This window comes from Mandrillus leucophaeus, unplaced genomic scaffold (genome assembly GCF_000951045.1).
Source record: "Mandrillus leucophaeus isolate KB7577 unplaced genomic scaffold, Mleu.le_1.0 Scaffold106, whole genome shotgun sequence".
Lineage (NCBI taxonomy): Eukaryota > Metazoa > Chordata > Mammalia > Primates > Cercopithecidae > Mandrillus > Mandrillus leucophaeus.
Window position 1 is genome coordinate 2,822,509 of NW_012098765.1, and position 15,256 is coordinate 2,837,764.

The following is a 15,256-nucleotide window of genomic DNA, read 5'->3' on the forward strand; positions in this document are numbered from 1 at the left end:
CACTGCATCCAACCACTTTAATGTTTTTTTAGAGATGGTGTCTCACTCTGTCACCCAAGTTGGAGTGCAGTAGCACAATCATAGCTCACTGCAGCCTCAAACTCCTGGGCTTAGTGATTCTCCCACCTCAGCCTCCTGAGTAGCTGCAACTACAGGTGCACATCACTGTGTCCATTTAATTAAAAAAAAAAATTTTTTTTGTAGGGATGGGGTCTTGCTATTTGCCCAGGCAGGTCTGTTTTTGTATTGTTTTGTTTTTTGCTTCATTTTTCTCTTTTTGGAGACAGTCTCGCTCTGTTGCCCAGTCTGGAAGGCAGTAGGGTGATCTCAGCTCACTGCAGCCTCCACCTCCAGGCTTCAAGGGATTCTCCTGCCTCAGCTTCCCGAGTAGCTAGCTGGGAGTACAGGCATGCGCCATCACATCTGTCTAATTTTTTTTTTTTTTTTTTTTTTTTTTAGTTGAAATGAGGTTTCACCCTGTTGGCCAGGCTGGTCTCAAACCCCTTGCCTCAAGTGATCCGTCTGTCTTGGCCTCCCAAAATGCTGGCATTACAGGCAAGAGCCACCTCGTCCGGCCTAGGACTGACGAGGTGTGACTTAAATGTGGGAGAAACAGGCTTCATCTCTCCATAGTCCTAATTCTAAAAGTCCAGGGAATTCTGGGTCTAAGCTACCTACAGTTTCCCCCTCACCAAGCCCTCCTCAACCCTTGCAGCACTAGCTAAATGCTTTCATTTTGGGGAGTGGAGGAAATCACTCAATCCCATAAGGTAACAAGATAGGGATTAAGTATTTACAGAAGCAAGGTTCACAATGGCCGATGGGCTACTGCCACAGGTGTGGTGACGTGGCAGAGGTAAGGGCAACATGGAGACTGTGAGGTGGTGTGGCTGCTGTGGCAGAGTGTCTGTCCTGATACGAGGTCCATGATGACACCCTGGGAATGACGAGGCAGCTGGGGAGAGGGGGAGAGTGACCATGAGGATATGATGAAGGTGACTGGATGAGGGTGAGGGTGACATGGTTTATTATTATTATTATTGAGACCGAGTCTCGCTCTTGTCGCCCAGGATGGAGTGCAATGGCGCGATCTCGGCTCACCGCAACCTCTGCCTCCCGGGTTCAAGCAATTCTCCTGCCTCAGCCTCCGGAGTAGCTGGGATTACAGACATGTGCCAACATGCCCAGCTAATTTTTGTATTTTTAGTAGAGACGGGGTTTCACTACCTTGACCAGGCTGGTCTTGAACTCCTGACCTCAGGGCGCCCACCTTGGCCTCCCAAAGTGCTGGGATTACAGGCGTGAGCCACTGCACCGGGCAGAGGGTGACATGGTTAATAACAATATTAGCTAAAAACACCATGTCAAGCTCAGCCTGCCACAAGAATAAACTCGCAGAATTGTCACACTCAGCCCTGATGTGGATGTCCCCACGTGCATTTTGCAGATGAAGCTGGGATTGGAAAGGTGCCATAAGGTAGTCAAGGTATCCAGAGGTGTAGTGGTGGGGCTGGGATTCTGACACTCCCCAGGTAATGGGCTGCAGTACCCTGTATGTTATGTGAGCTGTGATACAGGGAAATGACGAAGACACGGAGGGAAGAAAAATAACTGTAAGGCTGGGTGGCTCCTTATGGGGAAAGCTGGAAACATGAGGAATGGATGGTGACTGTCAGAGGAACAGTGATACCAAGGTAGGGACAAAGACATAAGGGGTAATGATGACATAAGGGCTGCATTAGCGCGATTTAAGAAGAGCGATGGGGACAGTAGCCATGCGAAGGTGACTTGGGGGTATGATGAGGGTTTAAGAGAAATGAGGATTTTATAAAGGAGAAATGGCAACAAAAGCAGGATGCAGGTAACACACGGCGATGACGCATTTACAGGGAGCGATTACGACCTATGGTGGCAAAGAGGGCTTAAGGGGAAGGAAAGCGAGTTAAGGGCGTTGATGGCGACTTTAAAGAGGGTGATGGCGACAGAAGGGGAGTTGTGACGATTTAAGTGAGACGAGACAGGAGAGGAATGGTGACATAAAGGGACCGAGGACGACATAAGGGAGGCGATGCATTATAGCGGGGAGGACAACACGAGGAGGGTAGCCGAGGCGCCGCGCCCCTAGATCGCACAGTACCTGCACTCCACGTCTCCCACTCCGGGACCCAGCCCCACAGGAACCTTCCAGGATATATCCCCGCCTGACCGCCCCCTAGCCGCGCGCAGGCGCACTACTGCTAGACAGCGGGCCCACGGGGGCCAGGCATGCGCCTTTCTCATTGGCCGCGCCGCTCGCTGGCGTCGGGCGGAGGAGAGCGCCCGGCGAAGGTGGGCGGTCACGTGACGTACACGCCCGCACTCCTGCTGGTGGCGGTGGGCGGTCACGTGACGGTTATGGCCGCACTCTCGCTGGTGGCGGCCTGGTGGGCTAGAGCGGCCGCGGGCTGGTCAGTTCAGCTTCCTGCGGTGAGGGGGTGCTTCCGGGGCGGGCAGCCCGGGCCGGGGGTGGAGTGTCTGACAGTTGGCGCCGCCGGGAGGGAGGGCGGGCGGCGCGAGTGGGCGCGGGCCCGGTGGGCCAGGTGAGGCGCGGGCCGGGGGTGGTGGGACTGGGCCGGTTGCGGTAGGGACGGGTGGCGTCCGGGGCTCTGGACTCAGTTCGGGCTCCGCTGTACGGCTTCGGACGTACGATTTGTTTCTCTGAGCCTCAGTTTCCTCCCCTGTGGAATGGGGGTTAGAATCTGACTGTATCATCGGCTTTATAAGTGGGAGTGAGAAGTCAGGTCGTGTACGTTGGATCCCTTAGCCCAGCTCCTCCGCATAACGCTCACTTCGTTACTATACTATTATTGTTAGTATTGATGTTTGCGCTTAGTATGAAAAATTGTTGGGTTTGGAAGCCGTCGGATTTTGGTTCAAGTCCCGCTCCACTGTGAGGCAGTGGGGCCTGTGTCTTCGCTTCCTTGAACCCCTTTTTTTCTCATCTGTACAGTGAGAGCAGATAGTCCCAGTATCATAGGGTCGTCTTGAGGATTCTGACGAAGTGTGTGTGTGTAGAGATTTTAAGCAGAGGGGCTGGTACAGTGAGAGCTCGTGGATTGGGACTATAATGATAATGATTCTGAGAGTCATTGGTGTAGCTGGGAATTCCATGGAAGTAGGGGGAGAAAGCTCAGAGACAGCAATAGGAAAGACTTAGGACTGGAGCTGAGAAAATCGACATCCTGCCGCTTACTATTTGACCAATTTTGCTGAGTCCTGAAGTATTAGTTTTTTTCTTTTTCTTGATCATGACTAGTGCATTTTTTCCCCCAGTAAATTAATTTGAGAAGGCAAATTTGCATTGCTGTCTTCTTCTTCTTCTTCTTTTTTGAGACCGAGTTTCTCTCCTTGCCCAGGCTGGAGTGCGATCTCGCTCACCGCAACCTCTGCCTCCCGGGTTCAAGTGATTCTCCTGCCTCAGCCTCCTGAGTAGCTGGGATTACAGGCATGCGCCACCACGCCCTGCTAATTTTTTTGTATTTTAGTAGAGATGGGGTTTCTCCATGTTGGTCAGGCTGGTCTCGAACTTCTGACTTCAGGTGATCCGCCCGCCTCGGCCTCACAAAGTGCTGGGAGCCACCGTGCCTGGCGCATTGCTGTCTTCAATGAAAAACTAGCATTGCTGGCCATGAGAGGAAGGAAAAGTTCAGGTAAAATACAATGGAAACTGAACAGCTTGTTACATTGTACGCTGAAATGGAAAGATAATTGAAAAAGGAATACTACGTATTCCCTTTGAATAGGAATACTGTTCAGAACTTGTACTGTGTGATTCCCTGTTGTCAGATCCCATCGACCCCCATCAAGTTGTCCTTATGCTTGTTCCCAGCTCACCCTTTGTATACAACTAGCATTAAGTCAGTGACTGTCCGTCCCACTGTTTCCCTAGATCACTGAAGATTTGTTTTATTTTGATGCACACTTAACATCGCACTTACCACCTGCTGTGCATCTTCGTTCTAAGGATTCTGTTTATTAACTCGTTTAATCCCTGTAACACCGTTAAGAATGGGTCCTTGGCTGGGTGCGGTGGCTCACACCTGTAATCCCAGCACTTTGGGAGGCCAAGACGGGCGGATCACGACGTCAGGAGATCGAGACCATCCTAGCTAATACGGTGAAACCCTGTCTCTACTAAAAATACAAAAAATTAGCTGGGCATGGTGGTGGTAATCCCAGCTACTTGGGAGGCCAAGGCAGGAAAATTGCATGAACCTGGGAGGCAGGGGTTGCAGTGAGCCGAGATCACACCGCTGCACTCCAGCCTGGGTGACAGAGTGGGACTCTATCTCAAAAAAAAAACCTTTTTTTTATTTTGAGATGGTGTTTTTTTATTTTTATTTTTTATTATTTATTTTATTTATTTTTGTTTTGAGACAAGGTCTCACTCTGTAGCTCAGGCTGGAGTGCAGTGGTGCGATCTGGGATTACTGCAACCTCTGCCTCCCGGGCTCAAGCAATTCTCCTGCCTCAGCCTCCTGAGTAGCTAGGATTACAGGTGTCCACTACTATGCCTGGCTAATTTTTGTAGAGATGGGGTTTCACAATGTTGGCCAGGCTGGTCTTGAACTCCTGACCTTGTGATCCACCTGCCTTGGCCTCCCAAGGTGCTGGAATTACAGGCATGAGCTACCGTGCTGGCCAGGAATGGGTACTCTCACTTTTTTTTTTTTTTTTGAAATGGAGTCTCACTGTTGCCCAGGCTGGAGTATAGTGGTGCAGTTTCGGCTCACTGCAACCTCTGGAGTGCAATGGCGTGATCTTGGCTCACTGCAACCTTCGCCTCCTGGGTTCAAGCAGTTCTCCTGCCTCAGCCTCCCAAGTGGCTGGGACCACAGGCACCTGCCACCACACCCAGCTAATTTTTGTATTTTTAGTAGAGATGGGGTTTCACCATGTTGGCCAGGCTAGTCTCAAACTCCTGACCTTGTAATCCACCCGCCTTGGCCTCCCAAAGCGTTGGGATTACAGGCATGAGCCACTGTGCCCAGCCACCTTTCTTTTCTTTTCTTTTTCTTTTTTTGAGGCAGAGTCTCGCTCTGTTGCCCATGCTGGAGTGAAGTGGCATAATCTTGGCTCACTGCAGCCTCTGCCCCGCCTGGGTTGAAGCGATTCTCCCACCTTAGCCTCCCGAGTAGCCGGGATTACAGGCATGCGCTACCATGCCCGGCTTATTTTTGGTAGAGATGGGCCTTCACCATATTGGCCAGGCCAGAAGGTCAGGTTGGTCTTGAACCCCTGACCTCAGGTGATCCACCTGCCTCGGCCTCCCAAAGTGCTGGGATTACAGGCATGAGCCGCCGTGCCCGGCTTTTTTTTTTTTTTTTCCCTTTTTTCAACAGTGACAGGGTCTCACTGTATCGCCCAGGCTGGCCTCAAAATCCTAGGCTCCAGAGATCCTCCTGCTTCGGCTTCCCAAAATGCTGGGACTACAGGTGTGAGTCACCATACCCGGCCTTACCATTCTTATTGTGCAGTTGAGGAAGTGAGGTCAGAAAGGTTAAGCTACTTGTTCAGAGTCAGGATTAGGATGTGGTAAAATTGGGATTTGGATACAGGTCTTGTAAGGGCTTAGCACATGGAGCCTGTTATGTGGTAATTCCTTGAGTTTTGGGAGCTGCTGTCTTTAAAATGACTATTATAATTTTCCTTATTCAGAAAGTCAGTGCTGGAGATGGGCTTTTAGGATTGTGGAGAGAGGAAATTGAATCCAGTAGGGTCTGTAGCACTTGGGGAAGAATACTTAAAGGATTCCGGTTAGCATTAACTGAGACATTGAAAAACAGACCATAGTACCTGGCTTGTAGTAATCCCTCAATCAGCATGAACCATAGCCATTGGACTGCCTGGAGTCCAAGTCCTGCTGCTGCCTTTACTTGCTGTATGATCTTGAACTCCTAGGCTCAAGGGATCCTCCTGCCCCTAAAGTGCTGGAATGACAGGCCTGAGCCACTGTGCCCAGCCTTTTGCTGTGTGATCTTGGACCTGCCATTCTTATCTGTAACTTGGGACTCATTTTTCCATTTTTCTGAGGGTGGTTGTGAGAAGTCACTGAGATGTGTATATGCTCAGTTCCTGGCGCATAGTAAACACTCAATGGGAGTTACTCCATGGGCATCAGAATCAGGAAGAACTTGTTTTTGAATCCCAGTAAGGTTAGTTGCTAGATGTGCCATTTGACAAATGACTGCACCTCAATGAGTTGGGGTTTTTCGTCCGTAAAAACAGGGCTAATAATAGTCCTCACTCACTGAGCTGTTGGGATGCATCTGCATGATGCTTGGCCCTGGTCCTGATGCATAGTTAGTGCTTGGTTTGTGAGATGTTCTGTCTGACTTACTGAGACCTCTCCGTGCTCTGTTCTTTGAGAGATGCATGTTGTATTTTCTTTTCTTTTTTTTTTTTTTTTTTTGAGACAGGTCTTTCTCTGTCACCCAGGCTAGAGTGCAGTGGCGCGATCTCGGCTCCCTGCAACCTCTGCCTCCTGGGTTCAGGCAATTCTCCTGCCTCAGCCTGCGGAGTAGCTGGGATTACAGGCACCCATCATCACGCCTGGCTAATTTTTGTATTTTAGTAGAGATGGGTTTTCACCATGTTGGCCAGGCTGGTCTCAAACTCCTGGTCTCAGGTGATCCACCCGCCTCAATCTCCCAAAGTGCTGGGATTGCAGGCATGAGCCACTGTGCCTGGCCTGTGTTGTCTTTGGCCAGTGGTAAAATTCAGAAGGGAAATTGGATCTAAGAGTGTTGAGTACAGGACAGAGTGATGTCTGTGGTCATACTCATCAGTAAGAGATTGAGCAGAAGACCAAGTGCCTGTAATCCCAGCACTTTGGGAAACTGATGTGGGCAGATCACTTGACGTCAGGAGTTCGAGACCAGCCTGACCAACATGGTGAAATCCTGTCTGTACTAAAAATACAAAAATTAGCTGGGTGTGGTGGCGGCTGCCTGTGGTCCCAGCTACTCGGGAGGCTGAGGCTGGAGAACCGCTTGAACCCAGGAGGCGAAGGTTGCAGTGAGCCGAGATCACGCCACTGCACTCCAGCCTGGGCGACAGAGTGAGACTTTGTCTCAAAAAAAAAAAAAAAAAAAAAAAAAAATTGAGCAGAAGCCAGGGAAGGGCAAGATTAACAATGCTGAGGATAGAGAAGAGAGTCTCATATGTAGGGACTTAGGGAAAGGTCACGAAGTAGATGGCAGTGGAGCAGAAGGAAGGAGAGGTTGCCAGGAGGAGACAGGTATTCCAGGCACAGGTGACATCCTCTAAAAACGGGAGGCCGACAAAGCACCTGTGTGGGGAAGGAGGCCTGGACGATGAGATCAGGCACAACACCTCCAGGGTGCTTAGTAGGCACCAAGCACTGTCTCAGGTGCTTTTATTCATAGAAACTCATCTAGCTCTTACAGCAGTCCTCTAAGGTAAGTCATGTTTGCACCCTCCCAATTCACTAATGGGGACACCGTGGCCCGACTGGTGAAGTCACTTGCCGAGATCACACAGTTCATAAGTGGTAGAGCTGGATTTGAACCCTAAGTCTGGTTGCAGAGTTCTTACTCTTGACCACTCCATCATACCATCAAAATCTGTTAGGGGATGGGACAGATTTTATGGGATTGTAAACAGGAAGGTTCTGGGACAGAGGGCTTCTGCACCTCATGGAGGGGTGAGGGAGGATCAGTACTGGGGGCTGCGGTAGATAGAAGGGAGCAGAGTGAGGAGAGAGGGCAGAGGACCCGGGTCAGGGAAGAGGCAGAGGGCTAAGTAGGAAGTTTTGGCCAGGGCAGTGTAGGCCCCGTGATCTTGGAGTCGGATAGCGTTGAATCAGCACATGAAAAAGTTACTTCCTTTAGTTTCCATTCAGCACTGCTTTTATTGGAGATAGTCTCCACTGGTGCTAAAATGTCTTTAACACCACCTTTCTACCATCTGCTAATGTAAGGGAAAATTGGTTTTCCGTGTCTTCTCTGGGACGCCTCATGATCAGGTCACCACTTCTGTGACCTGTCTCCTCCCAATGTCCTCCCTGCTCGCTCCACTGCAGCCACACTGGCTCCTTGCTTTCCCTCCAGCATGCCAGGTGAGCCACTGGCTCAGGGCGCTGGACTTGCTGTACCTTCTTCTGGAACACTTTTTCTCTGTAAAACCACATGGCTCATTGCTTCCCTCCCTTTAGCTCTCTAAATGTTGCTTTAGGTCTTCCCTGATCACTCTGTTGAAAATTACAACCACTCCCTTCCCAGGTCCTCCATGTCTTCTCCATGGCACTAAAGGCTTCCTAATGTACTCTACTAACTGTTTGGCTTGTTTACTCTCTGTCTCCCCTGTCGCCTGTACCCAGCTAGCTGCTAAGTTCCATGGCTTTGTTCACCTTGGTATCCCTAAGAGTGCCTTACACATAGTAGGTTCTCAGTGAATAGGGTTTTGGGTTTGTTTGTTTGAAGACTAGTCAAGTGCAGTAGTGAGAAAGGGAGAAAGAGTAGAATAAGGAGTTCCATCTGTAAGGGACTATGAACAGTCAATTGAGATAATTCATTACCTTTGGACCAGCCTGTTTTTTTTTTTGAGACAGGGTCTTGCCATGTTGTCCAGGCTGGTCTTGAACTCCTGGCCTCAATTGATCCTCCCATCTTGGCCTCCCAAAGTGCTGGGATTACAGGCATGAGCCAGCACGCTTGGTTGGTATTTATCGTTAAAGTTTTGGCCAGAAGTGTCTTATTTCTGTTGCACTCCTTTTTCTAGCCAACCTTTTGGGGTGTGTGGGAATGGAACTGTGGACATTTGCTGTCCCTGGGCCTTGTCTCAGGCACAAGCGATGATGGTGGTGGCAGCTCTGTCCCAGGCTGACTTCCTGCCAGCTGCTCCAGGCTATTCCTGGGCGGTGAGCCTCTAGCCCAGGAACGTTCCTCTGGCATGCAGGCAGACAGGCACAGGAGAGGGACAGACACTCACAGCCGGCAGCAACTCATGGGCCCTCTCCTCTCTTCTCTTTCAGGCTCCAGGGAGCAGTGTCAGGGCCAGGGAGACGATGGTCTCCGTGACTATGGGTGAGTCTGTGGCCTTCTCTCCAGGGCCCCCTCTCCCCACTGCCCTTTTTGAGGTATGGCCTTGGTGGGGGACGAGGGGGTGGGGGAGGGAGGGCTGGGTCATTGGCAGGAACAGCTGTACTCTGAGGACTGTGGCAGGGTGGGGCTGGAACTGCTTGAGGCCTGCCCGCCTCCTCGCCGGATCTCTCTCCTGACTGTATAGTTTAGCTGTGAAGAACGTGGGTTAGGCCGGGCGCGGTGGCTCAAGCCTGTAATCCCAGCACTTTGGGAGGCCGAGACGGGCGGATCATGAGGTCAGGAGATCGAGACCATCCTGGCTAACACGGTGAAACCCCGTCTCTACTAAAAATACAAAAAACCAGCCGGGCGAGGTGGCGGGCGCCTGTAGTCCCAGCTACTGGGGAGGCTGAGGCAGGAGAATGGCGCAAACCCGGGAGGCGGAGCTTGCAGTGAGCTGAGATCCGGCCACTGCACTCCAGCCAGGGCTACAGAGCAAGACTCCGTCTCAAAAAAAAAAAAAAAAAAAAAAAAAAAAAAAAAAAAGAACGTGGGTTATGAAGTCCAGCAGGTCTCCCACGTGGCCTCACAGAGCCTTGGTTTTCTCACCTGTGAAATGGAAATGATATTCCCACATCCTGGGATTAAGGAGATTACAGCATGTAAAAGCTTGGGTGTAGTTCTAAACAAACCTTAGGTGTTGTTATTATCACAAGCCTTAAGCTCTGTATTTGGGGATTGCTAAGGCACAGATATTAGTTGGTGGCTTTGAAAAATGTTGACATTTATTATAATGTGGAAAAATATATTATATATATATAATTTTTTGAGATGGAATTTCACTCTTGTTGCCCAGGCTGGAGTACAGTGGCACGATCTCGGCTCACTGCAACCTCCACCTCCCAGATTCAAGCGATTCTCCTGCCTCAGCCTCCCAAATAGCTGGGATTACAGGCGTGTGCCACCACGCCCAGCTAATTTTTGTAGTTTTAGTAGAGACAGGGTTTCACCATGTTGGCCAGGCTGGCCTCAAACTCCTGACCTCAGGTGGTCTGCCCTCTCCAGCCTCCTTAAGTGCTGGGATTACAGGCATAAGCCATCATGCCTGGCCCATAAAATATATTTGTATAGTTTTAAGAGTGATTAAGAAGCAAAGTCTGAGTATATCCTTTTTTTTTTTTTGAGACGGGCTCACACTTTGTTGCCCATGCTGGAGTGCAGTGGTGTAATCTCGGCTCACTGCACCCTCCGCCTCCCAGGCTCAGGTGATCCTCCCATCTCAGCCTCCTGAGTAGCTGGGACTATAGGGACGCACCATCATGCCCGGCTAATTTTTATATTTTTTGTAGAGATGGGGTTTCGCCATGTTGCCCAGGCTGGTCTTGAATTCCTGTGCTCAAGAGATCCTCCTGCCTCAGCCTCCCAAAGTGCTGGGATTACACAGGTGAGCCACCGCGCCTGGCCTGTATTCCTTTTTTTTTTTGAGACAGAGTCTTGCTCTGTCACCAGGCTGGAGTGCAGTGGCACGATCTTGGCTCAATGCAACCTCTGCCTCCCGGGTTCAAGTGATTCTCTTGCCTCAGCCTCCCGAGTAGCTGGGACTACAGGCGCACACCACCACGCCCAACTAATTTTTGTATTTTTAGTAGAGACGGGGTTTCATCATGTTGGCTGGGATGGGCTGGATCTCTTGACCTTGTGATCCACCTGCCTCGGCCTCCCAAAGTGCTGGGATTACAGACGGGAGCCACCGTGCCTAGCTGCCTGCATTCTGTATAATTCCATTCATATAAAGCATAGAAGCAGACAAAATCAGTCTATTTTGTTAGAAGGTGGTGGTTGCATCTGGGAAGGAGTGAGTAGAGACTCCAAAGGGAATATAAGGGGTTCTGAGGTGTTAGAAATATCTGATTTCTTAATTTGGGTGCTGTTTACATAGGTGTGTCTGATTTAGGAAGATCTATTGACTTGTGCACTTTTTTTTGCATGTACATTATAGTTCCGTAAAAAGATTGAAAAATCCAAACCCTGTTACCCATCCAGATCAAAAAAAGAGAACATTGTCAGCCCCATGAGAGTCCTACCCCAATCACACTCCCCTCCCTTCTCCATATGGAATAAACCATTTTGTGAATGTCTTTTCTTGCCTTACCTACCTTTTTTTTTTACAATGGAGTTTCGCTTTTGTTGCTTAGGCTGGAATGCAATGGCGTGATCTTGGCTCACCGCAACCTCTGCCTCCTGGGTTCAAGCGATTCCCCTGCCTCAGCCTCTGGATCGAGTAGCTGGGATTACAGGCATGCCCCACCATGCCTCACTAAATTTGTATTTTTAGTAGAGATGGGGTTTCTCTATGATGGTCAGGCTGGTCTCAAACTCCTGACCTCAGGTGATCCACCTGCCTCGGCCTCCCAAAGTGCTGGGATTACAGGTGTAAGCCACCACTCCCAGCCTTCCTTGCCTTTATAGTTGTATTATCAATGGGACATTCCTATTCTATAGACTTTGGTTTTGAAATTACGTGAATGAAATCATACCTTGTGTTCTTTTGTATCTGGCTTCTTTTGCTCAACATAATGTCTAAGGGTCACCTGTGTTGACTTTCTTTTCACTGCTGTATAGTATTTCACCTTGAGAGTGACCACCATGTGTTTATCAATGCTGCTGTCAGTGGATATTGCATTATTACTGGGTTGGGGCTGTCACAGACAAACTACTGTGAATATTCTTGTATGTGTCTCCTGGTGTGTGCAAAAAGCCACATCTCATTGATTCCAAGACTCACATCATTGCACAACTTAACATTTCTGAAGTAGGGGTATATCTTATTGCCGGTGCCTTATGACAGTTTAGTTGACTGCATGTTTTCCTTCCTTAGCAATACATGAAATGATGGTGTGTGCTGAATGTGGGGACTCTTTCCATTCCTCAAACACTGGGTTTCAGCAATCTTTTGGTTAAATTCACAGGCTTTGCCTGGTCCCTGTGAACTGATTAGTCTTTACAGCTAATTGATCACAACCAGTTACAGATTTATTTGTTCCTTCTCCCTTCCCACTGCTTCACTTGACTAACCTTAAAATCAGTCAGTCAATTAATCAATCACAGGCTTTGGCTCAGAGAGCTACCCACAGCCTACGTGGTACTTTTTTCTCCCCTTAATAACAGCTTAGTTTAGGTATAATTCATTTATCATACGTTTTACCTAGTTAAGGTGTACAATTCGATGGTTTTTATATTCTCTCTTCACAGAGTTGTGCAGCCATCACCATAATCCATTTTAAAACATCTTTATCACTCTCTCTTGAAACTCCATACCTTAGCAGGGTGTTGTGGCTCACGCCAGTAATCCCAGCACTTTGGCAGGCTGAGGCAGGTGAATCGCTTGAGTCCAGGAGTTTGAGACCAGCCTAGGCAACATGATGAAACTCTGTCTCTATAAAAAATATAAAAAATTGCTGGGCACTGTGGCTCACGCCTGTAATCCCAGCACTTTGGGAGGCCGAGGAGTGTGGATCACGAGGTCAGGAGTTTGAGACCAGCCTGACCAACATGGTGAAACCCCGTCTCTACTAAAATACAAAAATTAACTGGGCATGGTGGCACGTGCCTGTAATCCCAGCTACTTGGGAGGCCGAGGCAGGAGAATCGCTTGAACCCAGAGGTGGAGGTTACAGTGAGCCGAGATTGCGCCTCTGCACTCCAGTCTGGGTGACAGAGTGAAACTCCATCTCAAAATAAAATGTGTGTATATATATGTAACTTGTGTGTGTATATATACAAAAAAATAGCTAGGCCTGGTGGCACGCGCCTATAGTTTAACTACTTGGGAAACTGAGGTGGGAAGATTGCTTGAGCCCAGGAGGTTGAGACGGCAGTGTACTATGATTGTGCCACTGCACTCTGGCCTAGGCGACAGAGGGAGACCCTGTCTCAAAAAAATTAAAACCCCATACCCATTAGCAGTCACTTCCCCGTCCTCCTAGCAACCACTAATCTACTTTCTCTTTAGATTTGCCTGTTCTAGACATTTCATATACATGGAATCATTATGTGGTGCTTTTTGATAGTTAGAGGTGCATGCTTCTGGCCAGTGGGACCCAGGGCCCTATGGCTTAGCAGGTGGATAGTGCCTGTGCAACATAGGGAAATGGTACCTCTTTCCTGTGGCCTGGCAGAGGCAATCCTAAGGAGCTCCTCGCCAACCTCAGTCCCCAAGGGCCAATCAGCACCCGGGGTAACTGGCCTGTGGCTGGCTGGGCAGGGGCCTCCTTGGAGATGTGACCCATGGGGCTTCACCTGAGCCCTGCACTGCCACTCATGTAACACCTGACCCACAGTGTGTCTGTTTCCCTGCTCTGAGTCTCTATTGTCTTAAAAGCAAAATGGGTGAGGTAATAACAGGTTTCTTCTATTCTAAAATAGCATGGATTGTTGGATGTACTGAGAAAGAAAAACAGTTTGCTAATTAAACCATGGCACACCATCAGTCATGAAGTAGATCCTAGTTTCGGAGATGTCAAAATGTGAAAAAAAAAGTTCTGCTTTGAATCAGTGGTCTTAGCTACCTCCTGGCCTGTCAGGCTGGGGTCAGTTTGAGGGTCAAACCCACCAAGAAGCCAAGAAAATTTAGAAAGAATAAAGTTTCATAGGTGGGGTCTGCCTGGTCTTGGCTGTGGCTCTGTGTTTAGTGGTGATGGGAGTAATAGTAGTAATAATAATAATAATAATAGCTGACATGGTTTGAGGATATCCTCTGGGTTAAGCATCATTTGAAGCCTTTTATATGGAGTTTCTCATTGAGTCTGCACAGTGATCCAAGGACACTGGTGCTGTTATCACTAAAATCTCAGCTACACAAGGGCTGGGACTTCATCTTGTGCCTTGTGGTATCCCCAGTGCGTAGGACAGGACCTGTCCTTTGCCAAATGCTGGGTAAACACTTGTCAAATCTGTTATCCCGGGTTTACAGATGAGGAAACCAAGGCACCAAGAGTTAACTTACCCACAGTCCCTCCATAGGGAAATCGCAGGGTTAGGATTCAAACCCAAGCTCCGAAGTCCGTGTTAGTGACTTCTGTGCCTCTCTCTGAGGGAGGTTTGCTGCTGTGGCGGGTAGGGGCTTGCCAAGGCTCGTGGGCTGGCTCTGTGACACTTCTTTCCAACCACCTGTGGATCCTGTCATCCTCTGGGCCTAAGCTGGCTGATAGGGACTAGGGCAGAGAACCCAGAGTCCCAGTTACCCTACATCAGTCATGGGCCCAGCATGTGTAGTGATGCAGAGAGCCAGCCCTGGGGTGGGGTGGAGCTGTAAGGAGAAAGGCTGTGGTAAGGGTTTGGGAGCTCTGCCCCTTGTTTAGCGTCGTTGCCCAACCTTTCCCTGCCTCATTTTCCTCGGCAACTCAGGGGAGTCTTAATACTGCTTGACTCACAGGGTCAGGAAGGCTCAGTTCCATCATGTGTGTGTGGAGCACTCCACACAGGGCCTGGCATGGGAGGAGCATTTAATTTGTGGGAGCTGCTGTGATTGTGGTTTTGCTAATGCTATTCTCTAAAGAGGATGGTGTGAATAATGAGCCCTGTCCAACCCCACAGCCACTTCCGAGTGGATCCAGTTCTTTAAGGAAGCCGGCATTCCTCCAGGACCTGCTGTCAATTATGCCGTGATGTTTGTAGATAATAGGTGAGGAGACTGAACTTGGGGATGGGGTGGTGGGGAGCTGACTGGCCCACCCACTCTGGCCCACCTGGGGCCTTACCACTGACCTTCCCCTGCAGGATTCAGAAGAGCATGCTGCTGGATCTCAATAAGGAGATCATGAATGAGCTGGGCGTGACCGTGGTGGGCGACATCATCGCCATTCTCAAGCATGCCAAAGTGGTGCACCGTCAGGTGGGTGCTGTGCCCAGCCCCTCTGTCTCTGGGTTTGGCATGGAGGCGGAGGTTTAGTTGCAGAGCCAATGGGAGGCCTGGCAGCAGAGGCAGGCCGACCTGGGTTCCAGGGCTGGTTTGGCCATTTGCTGTGTGACACTGGGCACATGGCCCAACCTCTCTGAGCTGTATTTTCTGCATCTGTGAAAGAGAGGCAAACCTGGCCGGGCGCGGTGGCTCATGCCTGTAATCCCAGCACTTTAGGAGGCCGAGGCGGGCGGATCACGAGGTCAGGAGATCA

The 15,256-nt window shown here is 49.6% G+C and overlaps 2 protein-coding genes across 6 annotated transcripts in view; one reads left to right on the forward strand and one right to left on the reverse strand.

Moving 5' to 3' along the window:
* The window catches only part of PLD3 (phospholipase D family, member 3), a 32,244-nt gene extending 29,766 nt beyond the window's left edge, over positions 1-2,478 (reverse strand). Inside the window, exon 1 of one of the 3 annotated variants that reach the window (XM_011983890.1) lies at positions 2,182-2,478. The gene's annotated coding sequence lies outside the window, so the exon portion shown is untranslated. Of the gene's footprint in view, positions 1-2,137 lie in introns of all 3 variants that reach the window. The other 2 variants (XM_011983863.1, XM_011983880.1) reach the window with 2 other exon arrangements.
* The window catches only part of LOC105542326 (chromosome unknown open reading frame, human C19orf47), a 33,254-nt gene continuing 20,379 nt past the window's right edge, over positions 2,382-15,256 (forward strand). The window contains exons 1-4 of one of the 3 annotated variants that reach the window (XM_011983833.1): positions 2,382-2,466; positions 9,035-9,086; positions 14,679-14,766; positions 14,862-14,976. In XM_011983833.1, the coding sequence (XP_011839223.1) occupies positions 2,395-2,466; positions 9,035-9,086; positions 14,679-14,766; positions 14,862-14,976 (327 nt within the window). In that variant the 5' untranslated portion in view covers positions 2,382-2,394. The other 2 variants (XM_011983849.1, XM_011983842.1) reach the window with 2 other exon arrangements.